The sequence below is a fragment of the Canis lupus genome, chromosome 9, assembly GCF_011100685.1.
Source record: "Canis lupus familiaris isolate Mischka breed German Shepherd chromosome 9, alternate assembly UU_Cfam_GSD_1.0, whole genome shotgun sequence".
Classification (NCBI taxonomy): Eukaryota; Metazoa; Chordata; class Mammalia; order Carnivora; family Canidae; genus Canis; species Canis lupus.
The window spans coordinates 26,465,443-26,483,238 of record NC_049230.1 but is presented as its reverse complement, the minus strand read 5'-3'; the positions used below and the strand labels follow the sequence as shown (position 1 = coordinate 26,483,238).

Here is a 17,796-nt window from a genome sequence, read left to right as displayed (position 1 = left end):
GTGTCCTTCCCCATGCAGAGGACTGTTTAACAGAGAGGTAAACTGAGGTAGGGAGTGGCCTGGGGTGGGCCCCCACCAAAGGCCGAAGGAAGAAGAGTGCCCAAGAGCTGCATGTTCCGCCTCACCCGATGCCACTCTCCAGCATCGGCCTTGAGGTGTGGATAACCAAGAGGCAGAAAATCTAGAATGTTCTGGGGGAGGCACCATAGAGTGCATTAGGCCATCATTTAATTCTCAGAGCTGGGCCAGCCAACTCTGGCTTTGGTAGCTCAGATGGCCCTCGGATCCCAGGAAGGGAGGGTGGGTAGAGAGGCTCAGGACAGAAGACAACATGAGGCCACGGGTCATCCACACTGCGATTGTGGAGGGTGGACCAGGCGAGCGGGGCCTCTTCCTTCCTTCCTTCGGTACCCACAAGAACCAGAGGGCGCTAGTCGCCCTGCGTTGCCTTAGCAGCTGGAACACTGTCTCTGCATTAATCTCCATAAGTGCCGAGAGCACCCGATCCCATTATGCTAAAATATGAATGGAGAATTAACTAAAATGTTTGAATACAATTAGGTTAGAAAAAGTGGCTCCTTATTAGCCCCATTATTAGCTGAGATAACGCAGAGGAGAGGTGGAGAGAGTCCCCCCTCCCCCGTCCCCCTCGTCTGACTGCGTAGGCAGCCCCATCAGAGCTGCGGCCACCACCTCTGCCTGCTGGCCTTGCTCTAGCTATCTGAGGGCAGGCGGGCTGGGATTAGCCTGGGACCCTCCTCCAAGCAGCCCAGAGGAAAGGTGGTGACAGGGCTGAGGCAGGGCATCTGTTCACAGTGACAGGTGCCAGGCCCTTGAGGTCTGCCCTTCCAGCACCCCACTCCCCCAGACCAGCAGGTGCCGAAGCTGCCAGAAATCCCCCTTGGGAGCACAGGTCCAAAGAGTCCCAGGGTCAATCTGATCAGCATGTCCTAGCCACTCCTTTTGTTTTACAGAGGAAGAGAACGAGGCCCAGCGCAAGTGAGCTTCCACACATTGTGAGGCCATGATGGAGCCAGGACCTGAACTCCCAGCTCAGATATCTCGCCAGCTGCCTGGTAGGTTTAAGCCCAAGGCCTTGGGGCCTTGCCCCACAGGGTCCCTCAGAGATTTTGCCCGAAGTCTCTTGCTGTTAGGCTTTGAATGATGCCACCCCCTGTTGCTCCCCAGGCTTGGGTTCCATAGGCAAGCACCTGTGCTCGAAGAAGTCGAGACCTCCTGGGGTAGCGTTGGACAAGTCTGCTGCTCTGAGAGCTCCGGCCATAGCCCATCTCCCTGCCCCCACCAGTATGAGCTGCCTTAGGAGGAAAAAAATGGCAGAGCTGGACAGTAGGGGGAAGGGCACCCCCAGGACTGCCCAGCTCCTTATCAGGGGTAAGATCCAGGAAAGGAACAGGGGGCAGCACAGCTGTGAGTGAGTTAGCCAGCAGGTTCGGGAAGTTAGTAGAGCCCAAGGCACAGCCAGGGCAGAGGGTTTGCAAAGAAGAGTGACAGGGAGTAAGCGGAAGGCAGGGGTCACTCCCCTGGGACTACTGGCCCCCATGGCAGAGGCCACACCTTCAGCTGCTGTGGCCAGGCTGATCACTGGGTCCCGGTGGAACTAGAGAGGGTTAGTGGACATAGGCTCCACAGGTGGTCGACAGGAGCACAGCGGGTACGGGAGGCTGAGCGGTCCCTTAGTGCTGACCTGATCAGCCAGTGACTCCATCCCTCTCTTTACCTGGAAGCTGGGCTGGACCCAGGTGTCCGGTCAGGCCATTCCCGATATCCACTGACTCTTCCCTTCTGCCTTTCTCTGGGGTCTGGCTGGCCCCCTCCTCTGGGAGTAGCACAGAGTGGGAGTGGTGCTGGCGTGGAGGTGTGATGCAGGGGCAGGGGTGGGGGGAGTTGATTCTAGCTGCCCCAGGCTAGGGGTTGTGACTTCATACCCATCAAACGGTTGGGTAGACCATGCATCATCATCGCCATCCCCTGGCAACTAATTGGAAATGCAGATGTTCAGGTCCTACCTTTTAGGTCCTACCACAGACCATTCCATGAGAATTTCTAGGGCAGTGCTCAGGAATCTGTGTTTTACTGTTTTTCAGATGATTATTAAGCACACAAGTTTGAAAAGCTCTACTAGAGACCACACAGAACACCAGGTTTGGGAAAGAGAGATATGGAATGGTATAAGCTCCTGTTAGGGGTCTCTGAGTCTTTATTACCTGCTGAAAGGTAAGACCCAAAATTGTCCATCAGGGTACCTGTCCGTTTGTGCCAATGGGAGCGTGGTGGAATGTGCCCAGAATGGGGATGCGGTGTGAAGGTAATAAAGATGTTGGGCATTAAGTGGGTGTATTGGGAGGAGATCTTGTGGCCAAGAGAGTCTTAGTGTGTTAATTCCTGGTGTGGAGAAGCCTCTATGGGCCATCCCCATGCTAGGGTGATATTGGGGTAAATGTGTATGTATGGACACTTCAGTCAACAGACCAGGTGACCCCATAAGGGAAAAGCTGAAGCTACTTCTTCCTACCCTCGCCTCATCCCTAACACATCAGGAATTTACGTACAGCCTGACACAGAGACATGGGACCCAGGCAATCCAGACACGAACCAGCTGGAGCTTCCTGAGCCCCCAGACAGATGGTCTCTCCAAACACCATAGCTCAGCACCATGGGGACAAGAGACATCGATCCTCAGGGATGGCCCCCCATACTGAGGCTCAGGGGTTCCCTGAGCCCCCACAGGTCAGACAGCCCAACCCCTAGAGGGCAGTGTCTGCAGGAGTCTGGCTTCTGGGGGAGCCCAGATTAGTGGGGAAAGGTATAGCCCAGTGGTTCCCAGCCTCAAGTCCCAAGTCCTCTGCAGCCTAAGAAGGCAGCCATGTGGGGGTCCTGAGGTTCTTTTCAATATTTCTAAAAGTGTAAAGAAATCATACCCATGCCTACATTAAGACCCCACAGACTAATTTAATGGCAAAATGGTCTTTCTTTGCTATCATTCTGTGTGAAACCTTCTGCAGCTCAGAAGCTCTGGTTAGCAATTAGATGTGCCTTTGATTAGCAAAAGCAGTGAAACAAAGTCATTACTTCAAAGGCCGGCTCTTAGAATGTGGGGTCTGCTGGAGGAAACGATAAGGGGTGCCCTTGGGGACGAACAGATTGGAAACCACCTGGCCAAGCCATCGGAGGGTGGAATGAGGCCCCACAGCCCTGTTACAGGCTCCCTGAGCCTCGGACCCTCTGCCTGGGGGCCGTGTTGGGGGAGCAGCGGCCAGAGGACCAGGGGAGGACGAGCAGGACCAGAGCCTTTGCAGGGACACGGCTCTCAAAGACAAGGACCCAACTCACCCCCAAATCTTTGGCTTTTTGTGGGGAGAAGCTTGTGGCTAACTCAGGCCTTCGATCCCCAGCCCTGCTGTTTGTAGCGATGACGTGGCCACCGCGATTACTTGACTATTAATGAACCTGTTCAATTATTCATTGTTACATTCTTAAAACAAATCCTTTTCCTCTCTGCTCCTCTCATCCCACTTGCTTGGATCAAAGTCTCCCCTTCAGACAAAAGGAGACGGGAGAGATTTGCAGCTCTAATAATTGAACGGTGTGACACGGAGGAGGAGTGGGAACAGGCAGCAGGGGGATGGGCAGCTTGGCCCTTGGAAGCCCTGTGCGAGAAGGAAGGTCCTCCATGAGGTGTGGGAGGAAGGGGTTTGCAAGGCCCTCACCTCCCGTCTGGCGTAGCATAGGCCTAGAGGGTGACACAGAGCCTGGCGCCCCAGGGACCCTCACTCCCTCACCCCAAGAGGATGGAATCAATGAGCCAAGGAGGGGAGAGCAAAGAGGACATCCCAGCACGCATGAGGCGGGCCTGGGGGCAGGTAGGGCATGACTGCCCCCGGGCCTCGCCCTGGAACCCATAACCCCAGACGCAGTACCTGGCGCCGCGCTGGATGAGCTGCCGGAAGCAATTACATCGTCCAGCATTAGATCTAAAAGAACGAAACACGACATTGGTCACTGGCCGGACCAGGTGGGCTGGGCAGGGCCCCCCTCTAAGCAGCTCGCTCCCCCTCGGCTCCAACCCTCACTCTGCCTTTGAGTGGGGTGCCCTGAGCATGGGTGGCTAGTCCTGAGTGTCCAGCCCCAAACTCGGGGCCCAGGGCACTTGAGGAAGATGAGTAATTGGGCCAGCTCATCAGGGTCACAGGGACAGGGAGATGGAGGCTTGGGGAGGGGCAGGCAGCCTGTCATCAGAACAGATGTCCACTCCTACCCGCGCCTGGGCCTGGGCAGCACCTGAGATAGCTCCAGACCCCAGAAGGGGAGCCAGCTGGTCAGGCAGGGCCACAAGTGCCTCCTGCCAAAAGAATTCCATCTGGAGAGGCCCCGGCCGAGAAGGCAGACTGTAAGGAGGGGTGGGGCGGATGGAGCAGGGGTGGGAGCGTGGCTGCTGGGGGTAGTGCGCCTGCTTAGCTTCAGACATCCACAGGGAGAGCCCAGATGGGGCCCCTACCCCAGAGTTGAGCAGAGGGCCTGGGGTGCAGGCGTTGAGGATGTGGGATGTGGAGAACAGCACCCACCGTTGCCCAGAGGCCAGTATCTCCTTGCCATCCATCCTGAGGTCCTACCCCACCTCCCCTGGCACAGGGAGCACAGGCTCTGTCCACCCCTACCCCCTCTCCGGCCATCCCCCCATCGCTCCAGGTACCCCCCACAGGTAGCAGGAGATGGAGCAGGGGCAGAGCGGAAGGAAGGGCACCGCGGCCCCTAACCCATTTGTTGGTACTCACATTTCAACAAACCAAAGGGAAAACTCAGAGCACTGCACACATCTTATTGGCGTGAAGAAGACGGTTTGTGAAAGGGTAGAGAGAAGGGAACCCCGTAGACCAAATAGAGACAGACACACAAAGGCTCAGAGAAACCCACACAGAAAGATACTCAGCAAGACGTGGGCAGTGATTGAGAGTCTCAGAGAGTACTAAGTACCAGACAGACAGACAGGGATCCTGAAGACAGGGAGACAGGTGCAGACACACCTGGAGAAACAAAACCTGTTCCTCCTCTTGCATCCTTCCTGGAATCTGTGTCTTTTCCCTTAGTCTTGGCCCACCCCTGGCACATGAGCATGAGGAAGTTAGGATGGGGGGGGCCTCCCCCAACCAAGGCCATGAGATATTGGAGATCCCAGGTGAGGGGGCTAAGGCCAGAGAGTCGTGAGCTTAGAGTTCCTATAACTTCATACCTTCCCTGAGAGATCTTCCCCCCCACACCCCCACCGGCTTGGAAAAAAAAAAAAAAAAAAAAAAAAAAAAAAAAAAAGATAGCCAGGAAGCTAGGGACTTTTGCTGGTGCTGGAGATAGGGAGAGAGACTGGGTCTGGGGTTCTCTCATGCCACTTGTTGATTTGTAGGCTCTGCTGAGGCCCTTGCTCAGCAGCTACGGACACTAGGCAGGCACAGGTTCAAGATTCTTGCTCCCCAATCCTGGGGGGGAAGGTGAGTCTGGCACCTGGGCCAGTTCCTGGGTCTCCGGACACCGGCAAGTGGCAAAGTAGCATGATTCTCATCCCATGAGCTCCTCTGAGAGGGCAGCTGGGAGAGGTCGTGCATCAACTTCCACCTGGCATCATCCGAGGAGTATGATGCTGAGACCTGGGGAGCCCCGCGGGGTGGGGTCGCCCCCCTCCCCCACGGAGCTGAACTGGTCTGCTTCATGCGTGCTCTAAAGGCTGACATGCTTTTAGGGGAAGGAGGTGGGGAGGGGGGTGGGAGCATCTTCTCCCTGCCCCCAGCCCCAGCCCCTGGTCCCCTGCAGTCACAAGGCCAAGGTCAAGCACGACTCAGAGAGATGTGGAAAGACTACCGACCAGCCATCTGCTTCTCCTTACTCCTTCTCTTTTTCTCCAGTCTCCGCAGACGTTTCTCCTCTCGCCGCCGGGCCTCCTCCTCCTCCTGGTGCTGCCGACACTTGTGAAAGTTCTCCACCACCACACCCACAAACATGTTCAGGACAAAGAAGGCCACAATGAGCAGGAACGAGATGAAGTACAGCAGCATCCAGGGGTTGTGGTTCATGATGGGCTGGTGGGGACCAGGAAGGACAAGGGGAGGAGGCATCAGCCCGAGGAGGCAGAAGACCCAACTGTCTCAGGTGCTGCCCCACAGCCTGGTTCCCTCCGACATGGTCTGCAGACTTAGTCAGCTACAGGGCCCCAGCAGGTGATATAAATGAGGAATGTGGGTTTGGTGTTAGACAGTAGGGAGGGGTAGCAACTGTGGCAAAGTGGAGAGTAGGTATTGTCTCCCAAAGGGGCAGCTGCTTCCATGTTCCAGTAACTCCTGCCCTGAAGGAATGCAAGCCCTATGTTCCCAGATCCTTCGACTAATCCTGAGCAGGCCCGGTTCTGGATTATCACATGCAATCCACCAATTTTTTTAAATGTTTGCCACTACTCAAAAAAGTGTAAACACGTGGCAATCCAATAAAACACACCGGGATTTGGCTCTCAGGCTACAGGTCAAAGCCTCTGCTATACGGAGTGATGCTTCTTTGATGGCATTTTGCCAGGTAGCCCCACCCTCTCCCTGTCCAATGCCTGTACCCTGTTATGCCTAGAGAGACCTAAGTCCAAAGGTGGATCGTGCCCACCCCGGCCCTACCTGTTGGTCCACACCCACGGCGTCCAGCCCGTCGTACATGATGTCCACCCAGCCGTCCTTGGAGGCCAGTACGAACAGGGACATCAGGGCCTTGGGAGAGGGGAGGAGAAACCATCTGAAACCTAGGATATGTGGCCAAAGCACCCACCACCTGTCCCCAAAGCACCTCCTGACAGCAGCTCAGGGGACCCTAGCCTTTCAGAGCTCAGGGCTGAGTCACACTCCAGGCCCTTACGAGAGCTCTCTGCCCCAGGGCTCTGTGGCTGGTGTGAAGCCAGAGGAGCCATGGAAGATGATCAAGCCCTCTGACCCTGGCCAAGCGGAGCAAGGAACACTCGAGCTCTGGAAATCCAGAGAGCAAAACCACTCTGGGTCTGGGAAACAAACTAGCAAAAGCAAGTGAACGATGTCATGTTCTACATTGCTCTGCGTTGGCAGATATGGAGGAAGAGAAGGCGCTGCCTCGACAAGATACATGTGCCCTGTCCCTCACTAAGCAGACACACACATCATCTCATTGTGCCCTGACACGACCCTCCACAGAGATGCCAGGATGGCCCATTCACCGTTGACGAAGCTGAGGCCCTGGCAAGTGAGCTGCCCTGCATGCATCGTCATGCAGGGACTCGTGTCCTCTCCAGACTCTTGCTGCCGCCAGCCCCACCCCCACCTGGGAGCATGGAGCTCACCTGGCCGAGGTTGTCAAAATTGTACTTGTGCCGGACCCACCGGTAACTGGCCTCGGTGCAGTCAGACTTGTTGGTGATGTTCCTGGTGTCCTCGCCCTGGCACACGAAGAACTTCCCTTTGAAGAGCTAGACACACACGCGTGCAGAGATGGAGCAAGTGAGCTGCGGCCGCAGGGAGCCCTGAACTTGTCAGCCCCACCACTCCCTCACAAGCCCTGGGGCCTAAGAGCTCCAGGGACACCTCTGGGTGAGAACAGGGTGCACCGGCCAGTCAGGGGAACGCTAACAGGTACCACCCCTGCAAATACTCCTTCCTCTGGGCTCCCGGGAGCAGGGACCCTAGGGAAGGAGGAAAGGTCAGCAGGGCAGGTGCTGGGGAAGGACAGAGGGAGGGGAATGGCCATTGATTTTCAACCAAGGGTAAGGCCACTGGTTCTTCAAGTGTGGTCCCTAGACCAGGAGCATTGGCATCATCTGGGAACATGCTAGAAATGCAAATTCTCAAGCCCACGCTAGACCCACTGTATTAGATGCTCTGGGGAAGAGGCCAGGTGTCCTGGTTTAATGGTGGGGGCAGGCTAGGTATTATCAACTCCACTTTACAGGAGTAAATTCACTCACTAAGGTTGAATAGCCAGTAGGTGGCAGAAAGGGGGCTTGAACTCAGGTATTTCTGACTAGAAAGCTCACCCTCATTCCAGAACAGACCAGGCTATGACCATAGATGGGGAAGGTGTGGGAGGATCAGGAGTACCAGGAGCCCTGGGTAAACCTCTGAGGATGGACCTAAGTCCATGGAAGAGCCCAGGACTGGGCTCCCAGTGGTTCCCTCTGCTCATCCAAGCTGGCTAAAAGTGAGAGAAGGGGAAGGGGCCCTGGGCGTGCCAAGAGGCACCACACAGCTTTGGCAAAAGTACCCCAGCCTGGTCCCTGGGGCTAGAGAATTCTAGGAAACTGGGAACAGCCCTCTCCCCAGGGCAAAGAGGACACTCCAGGAAGCCAAGGGACGTGGGAGGGGCAGTAGCCACCCAGGAGTTCCCCTGTTGCCGCTGCCCAGACAGCCGTCTGTCTACCCTGAAGCTGAAACAGCTGGAGCCAGAGGGTTCTGGAAGGCTGGGCTGAAGGGGCTCCCCGGCTCCTGGGGGCGCCTGCTAAATCCTGCAGGCAGCTCCTGATCTTTTTTTCTTCCCTGGGCCAGAGGCCCAGTTTCCTGAGCAGCCCCCACTTCCTGCCTCGTCTGGGGTCTGCACCCTCCTGCCTGCCAGCTCGCCGCCGCGGCCGCTAACCTGGCCCAGCTGTCTGGGCCTTGGATCCCCCGGCCTGGCCTGGGGCCCACTCAGCTCAGGCAGGGAAGGAGGGGAGGGGATTCCGGGGCAGCCTGGGCCAGGGCAGCGTCTGCACTCCAGAGTGCAGGGTGTGAGCAGGAGGAACAGCAGTCTGCAGCTGCCGCAGGTCAGCAGCCTCTCAGAGGCCCTCGGCCCCTTTGGGGATCTCTTCTAGGCTCCTAGCTTTCTGCAAAACGCCCAGGAGGCAAAAGGGCCTGAGGCCTAGGGCCTCGAGGGAGGTGTCCCTGTTTATTCCTTTCTGGAATAAAAACTACAGCCGCAGCAGCTCAAGCCTCAGTAGCTAAGGGCCAAGAGGGAGGCCACTCCCTGGGTTTCCACCAACACGGGGGGCCCCCAGATCCCCACAAACCTGCACCCCCAGGATGCCAAATATGATGAAGAAGGCACAACAAATGACCACGATGTTGCCGATGGGCTTCAGTGAGGACATCAGCGTTTCCACTACCAGCTTCAGCCCCTGGGCTCTGCTAATAACCCTAGGGAGGGAGGGAGCAGAACAAGAGGGGGCCCCTCAGCTCAGAAGCTCCCTTGTTCCCTGCCCTGCTGGCCCTGGCCCCCCATCTGGCTCTCTGGTCCCCACCCTGGACTCTGGCTTTCTGGGCTCCACGTGCAGAGCACTTCTTACACGGGATCACTGACTGACATGGGGACTGTGACCCCTAATCTTTCAAAACAGGATGTAGACACTCCCACCTCCCCCACCTTCCCCTCCCCTCCCAGATGTCAAACTATGACCTGATAGAGCTAGGGTGAGGACTCCACTCAAGGGAAGTAGAACCCTGGGATGCAATGTGTTGTGGGGACAGGGAGGTCAACTTGGAGGGGACATATAGGGTGCAGGCAAGGAGAGGAAGGAGGCAGGAGGTGACACCAGACCCCCCAGCCAGGGAGGTGTCACTAGTCAGTATTGTCATCTGTGACATGAGTAGGGAGGGGTGAGGGGTGATTGAGGGAGGGTCCCCTGAGAGAGTAGATTCCCTGCTAGGAATGTTACCCAGTGGGTGGTCCCTAAGAGGTGTGCAAAGATGGGGAAAGAAGTCTGTTATCTCATCAGGGAGGACTGTCACCCCCAACGGTACCACTCAAGGGAGAGCTCCCACTGAAGAATATGGGGGCCCTGCCTGTGGCTTCTTATGTGGTGGCCTGCCCAAGGTCAGGGGCATGTGGTGGAGGGGATGTGCCCAAGGAGGGAAATTCTGGGGCCATGGTTTAAGCCAAGTGATGCCAGGGTTCCCTGTGGGGGTCACAGGCAGGACGCAGGGGCTCGTGGGGCTTGCACTCCACTGTGGGCTTGTTGGGGGCGCCTCTGAGGATGACACTCAGCTGGGGCACACCTGAGTGGGCGCAGGGTCCGTAGCAGCCGCAGCACCCTCAACATGCCCAGGATCTTGGTGCCGCTGTCGGAGACCATGGACACCAGGATGTCGATGATGGAGATGAGCACCAGCAGCCCGTCGAGAACGTTCCAGCTGCTACGCAGGTACGCCTGCTCCCCGAAGCACCAGCCCAGCGCTACCACCTGGGGACGCCCGCTGCATCACTGTCGCCGCCGCCTCCCTGCGGTCCCCAGCCCTGTCTTCCAACAGGGGTCAATCTCTCCAGCCACCACCCTCCAGGAACCAGAGAGCCCCAAAGCAACACCGACCCCCCATCACCTTCACGGTCATCTCTGCCAGAAAGACTGCGGTAAAGATGTAATTGGAGAGGGTCAGGAAGATGCGCTCCTGCAAGAGACGGCAGGCAGGTATCACCCACTAGGACCCCCTTTCATGGGCCAGGGCTGCTCTGCACACAGAAGCTAGAAACCACCTCCAACATTTGACTCAGCAAAATGACCCCCACCTTCCCCAAAAAGGCAGACAATCTCCTCTCCTCAGACCTCTCTCTCTCTCTCTCTCTCTCTCTCTCTCACACACACACACACACACACACACACACACACACACAGCCAGCGCCCAGGCCCCCAGACTCACTTGCAGATCTGTGGACAGTCTCACCCTTGCTCCTGAACAGCACTGCCTCCCGCCCCCCGCATGGCCTGGAAGGAGAAACGTTCCCCCAACAGTGCTGTCATCTGAGTCCCATATCTCAGGCCCTCTCCTGATTCCCTTCTCGAAACTGGAGCAGGGTTTACCTTGATCCCTGATCCCCTCATCCTACTCTCTGCCCTTCTGCCAGCACTTGCTGTCCTGCTGTGTGGCCCAGAAATGCAGCCACAGGGCACACGACGAGCCTGAGTCCAGGCTCTGCATCCCCTGGCACCATAGTTATGGGTTGGGGCGGGGCAGGAAAGGAGGTGACCCAGTCCCCTGATGTCTGTAGACTAGGCCCATCCCTGGGTGGCCAAGAGAGCAGGTGGAGAGGTCTGGAGAGGCAACAGACAGAGTGTGTCAGAGAGAGAAACAGAGGAAGGGAGAGAGAGAAGCAGGCACATGGGTGGCTCAGCAGTTTAGTGCCTGCCTTTGGCCCAGGGTGTGATCTGGGAGGCCAGGGATCGAGTCCCATGTCGGGCTCCCTGCATGGAGCCTGCTTCTCCCTCTGCCTGTGTCTCTGCCTCTCTCTCTCTCTCTCTCTTTGTGTCTCTCATGAATAAATAAATTTTTAAAATATCTTTTAAAAAAAGTGAGGAACTGAGGGAAAGACTGGGGAAAAGATATGGTGACAGTGGTGGGGGGCCCTGAGGCAAGGCCTCAGGCAGATGGCAGACACAGGGTGGGGGGGCAATGTGACCAGCCACCCTTCCTCTACCCCACACAAGCCCTGGAGGTGGGGATCCCCTCACCCACCTATTCCCAGGCTGGCCTTCCATTCAAAAGGGTCCTCCATCCCCTCACCCTGGCCTGGCTGGAGCCCACTCTACTGAAGAATAGAAATCTAGGAGCACTGAAACCTGAACAGCAGTGTGGGGGCAGCGAGGATGGGTGGGGGGCCATTCCAGGCAAGTGAGGCAAGATGCTATGTGGGGCAAACATTGCCTGGGGTAGGAACTATGGTGCCCGGCTTGGAAGAGACAGCTGCCAAAACCAGTTGGGCCCATTTCAAAGAGGTTGGACCCTGGGGAACATGTCCAGATACTCAGGCCTCTGGCTCTTCTTCTCCTTCTAAGACAGACTAACAGGTTCACAACCAAGCTGAAGTGACCAATGTCCCCACTCACACCCCTAAAAACCTACTTGTCTGTGACCCAGCAGAACCAAGAGGAGCAAAGGGCAGCTCCCTCTCCTCCACTCTACATTGTCCGTGGTGTAGACTGGGCAGGGCATCTCCTCCATCAGCGCAGAGGTCATGGGCAAAACCCAGACCCTTTGCAGGGAGCAGGGGAAGCAAGACCACTTAGCCCAGCCGGGGCCACTCTTGCTGTTCGTATCACCCCAACACTCACGAAAATACACCTGGGCCCCACAGGTCTTAGGCTCCTAAGAATGTGCTGTCTGCAAATAGCTGGGATGCAACAGGGCTCACTTTTTACCCAGGTAAGGAGCAGGGCCCACTCCCCCAGCTGGGCTTTGCTGGGCTGCTGTATCACAGAAGGGAAATGGAGGCAGAGGCTGGGGAGGGTCACAGGAGGCAGCTCAGGGTGCCAGGTGCCAGGGAGGCCTAAAGGAAGTTCCTGGTTCCCTCCCTCCACGTCTCTCTGGGCCTCCTCGCCCAGCTTGCTGGCCCTATGAGTGCTAACCCAGGAGGGGGGCTGGCACTGAGCAGGCACTCAACAGCCACTGAGTTTAGTCTTTGGTGACTCACAGCACTGTGGGGGTCGATCTTGGGACGCTCCATGGCGATGGTGATGCAGTTGAGGAAGATGATGACAAGGACCACATGGTCAAACATCTTGTGGGTGATGATTCGGTGACATAAGAGGCGGAACCTGCTCGAAGACAAGCAAAGGCTGGGCAGGAGGCAAGCAGGGCAGTAGTGAGAGTCCCGGCCCCGTAGCCCCTACCCCTCCTGGGCCCTTGCCGCCTGGGGCCCCTCTCTCACATGCCCCTACGCCAGGGGACACTTGTAGCATCCCCAGGATGGTGTCATGGAGGCGACGTCAGGGACCCTTGCTCACCTGGACTGAGGAGGGAAGATGTACGCGGACCAGGAATCACGCTCGCGGCAGCAGGCAGGCAGCCGGGCTCGGATCCACACTCTTATCCGCTCCCCTCTGCTCTGTAGAAACATCACGGGACTGGTGTGCAGGGCCAGGTCCCTCAGTTCCCTGAACCTGCCTGCCCTCGTCAGCAGCTCCATGGTCCTCACAGCCTGTCCAGCCCCTTCCACTTGGCTCAGCCCTCTGCCAGGCTTCTCTTTATTCCTGAGACCCTCATCTCCCCCCTATGCTCCCTCCTGCCCCAAGTATCCCTCACTTCGTTCATCTCCTCCCTCTTCCCCTGCACCCCATCTTCCCTGCTCTCAGCTTTCTTTTTTTTTTTTTTTTTAGATTTTATTTATTTGAGAGAGAGTGCACAAGTGAGAGAGAAAGAGAGAGCAGAGAGAGGGGGGAGAAGCAAGCTCTCTGCTGAGCAGGGAGCCTGATGTGGGGACTTGATACCAGAACCCAGGGATCATGACCTGAGCCAAAGGCAAGATGCTTAACTGGCTGAGCCACCCAGGCGCCCCAGGCTCTCTGCTCTTACCTCTCTGTCTCCTGCCCAGTCCCTCCCACCCTCCTGACTGGGCTTGGAAGCCATATCAATTATCAAACATTGTCCCCATCACAGTTCCAAGACACCCAGAACGGGGAAACCCTGGCCCTTTCTCCTCACATGCTAACCCCAGGGTCCTAGGTCCCTGTGCCCAACCCCCAGGGCTAAAGGGGGTGGTGTGCGGAGCCCAGGGGGAGGGGTGACTGGGTAAGGGCGGTGTGATCAAGGCTTGTAATGAGGTCAAGATGACAGAGGGGGACAGGGGAGGGGATCAGTTTGGAGAGATGAGTGATGGGTATTTCTGAGTCATAGGGGGAGGCCCATGAAAGATTCATACACATCTGCCCGAAACCATCCATATCCACTAAGGACCGCAGAGCCGCAGCCCTGCAGCCCCACGGATGATGAGGATCTGGGGCTCAGGGGACGGACATCAGGAGGAAAGGCCATTTGGAGCTCAGCTACAGGGCTGGCACCCCCTTGAGATCCCTGGGGCATGATGGCAACTCCCTGAACCCCACAGAACTGAGAAGGGGTTGTCCAGCCCGGTGCCAGGTCAGGCACAGCTCGGCTCGCTCGGGGTCAGGGGTGAGAGGTCACTGTGCCGCAGGGGCCTCACCAGGTTGCCCTCGTCATCGCCATCATCCCCATCCAGTGGGGGGTCGTCGGGCCGCAGGGCCCGGGCCAGGCGCCCCGAGGCCGACTTGCCGTTGCAGTCCTGGTGCTCAGAGGCTGAGCTGCGGCCACTGGCCGTGCGGTGCAGTCCGGGCACTTGCAGCGTGTCCGGCAGGTCGAAGGAGCTCTTGGCCTCCCGCTCCAGGGAGCCTCCATGGCGCCGGTCGCTGCCCGCTGGGCTGGCCCGCTCCTCTTCAGAGCTCTCCTCCTCATCCTGGCTCTCCCGACCCTCGCCGGACAACAGGGACCGCCGCTCCCCACTCGGGCTCCTCCGCTTCAGGCTGGGGGCTCGGCCCAGGCTGTTCCGGCTGGAGCGCCTGCTGGTCCAGCTGCTTGCTGCACTCCAGGGGCTGTGCGGAGTGCTGCGGGCGCTCGGCTGGGGGGCGAGCCAAGAAGAGGGTGGTCCCAACAGAGACCGCACAGTCCTGCACCCCCTCACATGCACCCTGTCTCCTGCGAGGCTCCCCAGCATCACATCAGGTATGAAAGTGTGAGCAGGAGCCCTGGACCAGACACCGGGGTTCAGATCACTTACTCCAACCAGCTGTATGACCCTGGGCAAGTTACTAAACCTCTCTGTGCCTCAGTTCCTTGTCTGTATAAGAGACATGACACTAGTACCTATTCCTCATTTAGTTGACTGGCTGTATAAAATGATGGCAGGAGCATGGGCCCTGACGTTGGCTCCTGGATTAAACTGCTGGCTCTGTCACCTGCTCACTGAAGAGCCTCCCACAAATCAGTTTGGCAATCTAAGACTCAGGACCCCATCTCTAAAATGGGGATAAGGATGATACCCACCTTATCCCCATCACAGGGGATGCCTACTTTATCCCCATCACAGGGCTGTGATGAGGATTCAATGCATTAGAACATTTCTGAGCAGTGTTTCTAGAATAGTGCCTCGTACAGTATCACTAACTGCATGGGGTTTGCTATTATTAAGATGAAGTATTAAGAAGATAAGGGCCCCCTCCCTTCCAATATGCAACGCAGAGGCTGAGTTTCACACAAGGTCATTGAGTTAAGAAACCTTGGAGTAGGATTAGAACACAGCTCTTCTGCCCCCAAGCCCAGGGCTCTCCACCTGGCTGTGCTACTAGCCCTGCTGACTGCCCAGGGGCTTGTCCAGGCTATGGCTTAGCGGCTGTCTCCTTGGGCTTGTCCACTTCCATCCTCTCTTCCCTCCTGACATCTGTACATCTCCCACTGTCCGGCACCCACATGCACCCCATACCGGTGACTTCATCTCATGGGCCGCCCCTGGCTCAGCAGACCCGCTGCTGCTGGTGCGGCGGGAGGCAGGGCCCAGCACCTCGGCCAGGCCAGTGCTGGAACTCTTGGGGAGCGACATGGGTGTGGCCGCCGTGTGGATGATAAGAGGTGGCAGCAGGTTCCTCCGCAGCTCTGGGTGCTCTCCCAGGGACACCACTGCTGGGGGGAGAGAGGGAGAGACCCCAAGTCTACTAGAGGCTGGGCCAGGGACAGGAGCCGCACCCCCAGCATAGATACTCACAGGCCAAGCGCTTCTTCCTGTCCCCATTGCCCTCCAGGCTGGGTGAGAAGAAATCTGGCTCTGATTCGGACTTGGTGGCATCTCCCTAGGGTGGGGGAGCAAAGGCCATCAGGGACCCTGCCGTGCAGGGGTTAGTGGGATGGATGGAGGTTTCCCTGTCTCCACACGCACACACCACATAGAGGCTATGGGAACCAGCAACCACGGCACGAGACATGCACTGGCGCAGGCCAGACCACCCAGGCGTGGGGCCCAGAGCCCTCCCAGGGCCCCCAACACCTCTGACTCCCACCAGCCACACCTCAGAGAAGGCCACAGCTAACCCCAGAGCCCACATCACAACCAGCCTGGCTGGGACTGGCTCCAGGAAGGGCTGAGGGAGAAGGGAGAGTGAGCTGGGCAGGTGGGTGGCATAGGCCAGAGGGAGCTGGGGACCTAAGTGAAATGGTCACTATAGCCTGAATCCCAAAGGCCACTTGTACCCTCCGCTTTCCTTCCATGGCTGCCCTCCCCCGAGCCTCAGACCTGAGGGCCCCAGAAGGTGATTGAAAGACCCCAGACAGAGCAGCTCAGCCCAAGGAGGACATTTCAGGCCCTTTGCTTCTTCCTCTCGTCTTTCCCCAAGACCCCGCCCCTTCCCCTGTCCCCATTTGTACCTCTGTCCCTGTCTCAGGGGTACTTTTTCCTTCTTAGCAGGTCAGTAGGTTCCTCAGTAATTACACACTTCTCCTTAAGAAGTTATTAAGAAATACTTGATTGCTACTTTTGATAAGGACATAAATATTGCGTAATTGGCATCTCAGGGGATCATTTTCATTAACTCAGTTTACATCCCTAACGAGGCCTTTAATTATCTCGCAGGATCTCCAGGGGGCTGCTCGGGATGCACAGCACCATGGGGTCCCGCAGGAATCCTGGCTTCGGCCCGAAATTCCAGTGCCAGTGTAGGGAACGGCAGAGCACAGGCTCTGGCATGGGAGCCAGAGGAGGAACGTGCCCCCACCCCCCGCCCCGGATACCTGCTGGACCTCCCAGGTGGTCAAGGGGCCAGAGACTTGGAAGTGGACTAAGAGTCTGGTACATTCTGGCAAGAGGCATCTCCACCCTCACATCCTCCAAAGACTTGTCCTGAGCTGAGGCAGCTTGTGGGGTCTCCAATAGGGGCTCAGGGCAAGGGGGAGGGGAGAGAGATGGTGGAGCACGGTCTGCGGCCACGGAACCTGAGTCCACTGAAGCCTGATGACTTGGACTCCTCAGGGACCTCAGTGTAGACACACACACGCGGTGTCCCACACACGTGCACACAGAGGATTCTAAGTCCCTTCCTTCTCCCGCCCCTCCACCGGTCCAGCGGGGGACAGGAACTGTGCCCTTTGCAGGCTGATGGGCCCAGAGGTAAGGAGGCTCTTCCTCTCAATGTCCTGGGTGGGGGGTGGGGGAAGGGACTTAAAATCGAAGCAAACCTCACAACACCAATGACCACCACAGCTACCACAGTTGCACAGCAGCTGAGCGTGAACACGAGCACAGAGACGCAGAGGCAGGGTGGAGGGGACACAGGGCACGGAGAGGGGAGGCATGCCGACTCATGATTGCGTACCTACCCCCTGGGAGTCGACAGGCAGCTGAATACAGCTTAACTGTCCACTCGCATCTTCCCGTTTGCTGATTTCCTACAGGGAGACGGGGAGGCAGGGGACGGGCGCTGGTCACAGGCGCTCGGGCTTTCAGACATCAGCAGTGTCGAAAGAGGATGAAGAAAAGGATAGTGCAAACCGGGCAGGGGTGGGAGAGGGACGAGACACTGCGGGGAGGGGCACAGGAGAAAGGGAACATAACGGCCTTCCAGAATTCAACCACAGGCCCTCAGGCCAGAATGAATCTGTAAGGGTGGAGGGCAGAGGCCATGAAGATGGGCAAAAGGGCAGAGGGGGAGACTGAACCCCCCGATAATCCTAGAACACAGCTACCATTCACTGGAGGAGTGCCAGCCCTCCCGAAACTACCTTATTAATACCGGCTCGCCTCTCGCAAGCTGGGAAGGAAGCACCGATGCCATCTGAGAAGAGGTACCTGAGGCTTGGAGAAGCTAAGAGCACTGCCCCAAGGCATGCAGAGAGTAGGGGTCCATCTGGGCCTTTGCACCTGAGTCTCCAGCTCACCTTTCACTGGCCCAGCACTGGCAGGGGGCTTGAGGGGAGTGGATAGGGAGGGTGGGAAGGAGGACAGGATGGAGCCAAAAGCTGGGAGGAGGCTGAAGGCCGGGAGCTGGAA

The 17,796-nt window shown here is 57.5% G+C and overlaps 1 protein-coding gene across 27 annotated transcripts in view; it reads right to left on the bottom strand.

The window, feature by feature from the left end:
- Positions 1–17,796, bottom strand: part of CACNA1G (calcium voltage-gated channel subunit alpha1 G) — a 63,003-nt gene that overhangs the window by 11,845 nt on the left and 33,362 nt on the right. For 4 of the 27 annotated variants that reach the window (XM_038547673.1, XM_038547676.1, XM_038547681.1 and 1 more), the window contains 13 exons: positions 17,127–17,195; positions 15,523–15,607; positions 15,244–15,437; positions 13,951–14,382; positions 12,755–12,855; positions 12,442–12,565; positions 10,356–10,424; positions 10,035–10,219; positions 9,050–9,176; positions 7,355–7,480; positions 6,666–6,755; positions 5,894–6,086; positions 3,939–3,992 (listed from right to left, as the gene is read on the bottom strand). In XM_038547673.1, the coding sequence (XP_038403601.1) occupies positions 3,939–3,992; positions 5,894–6,086; positions 6,666–6,755; positions 7,355–7,480; positions 9,050–9,176; positions 10,035–10,219; positions 10,356–10,424; positions 12,442–12,565; positions 12,755–12,855; positions 13,951–14,382; positions 15,244–15,437; positions 15,523–15,607; positions 17,127–17,195 (1,849 nt within the window). Of the gene's footprint in view, positions 1–3,938; positions 3,993–5,872; positions 6,087–6,665; positions 6,756–7,354; positions 7,481–9,049; positions 9,177–10,034; positions 10,220–10,355; positions 10,425–12,441; positions 12,566–12,754; positions 12,856–13,950; positions 14,383–15,243; positions 15,441–15,522; positions 15,608–17,126; positions 17,196–17,796 lie in introns of all 27 variants that reach the window. The other 23 variants (XM_038547678.1, XM_038547683.1, XM_038547667.1 and 20 more) reach the window with 12 other exon arrangements.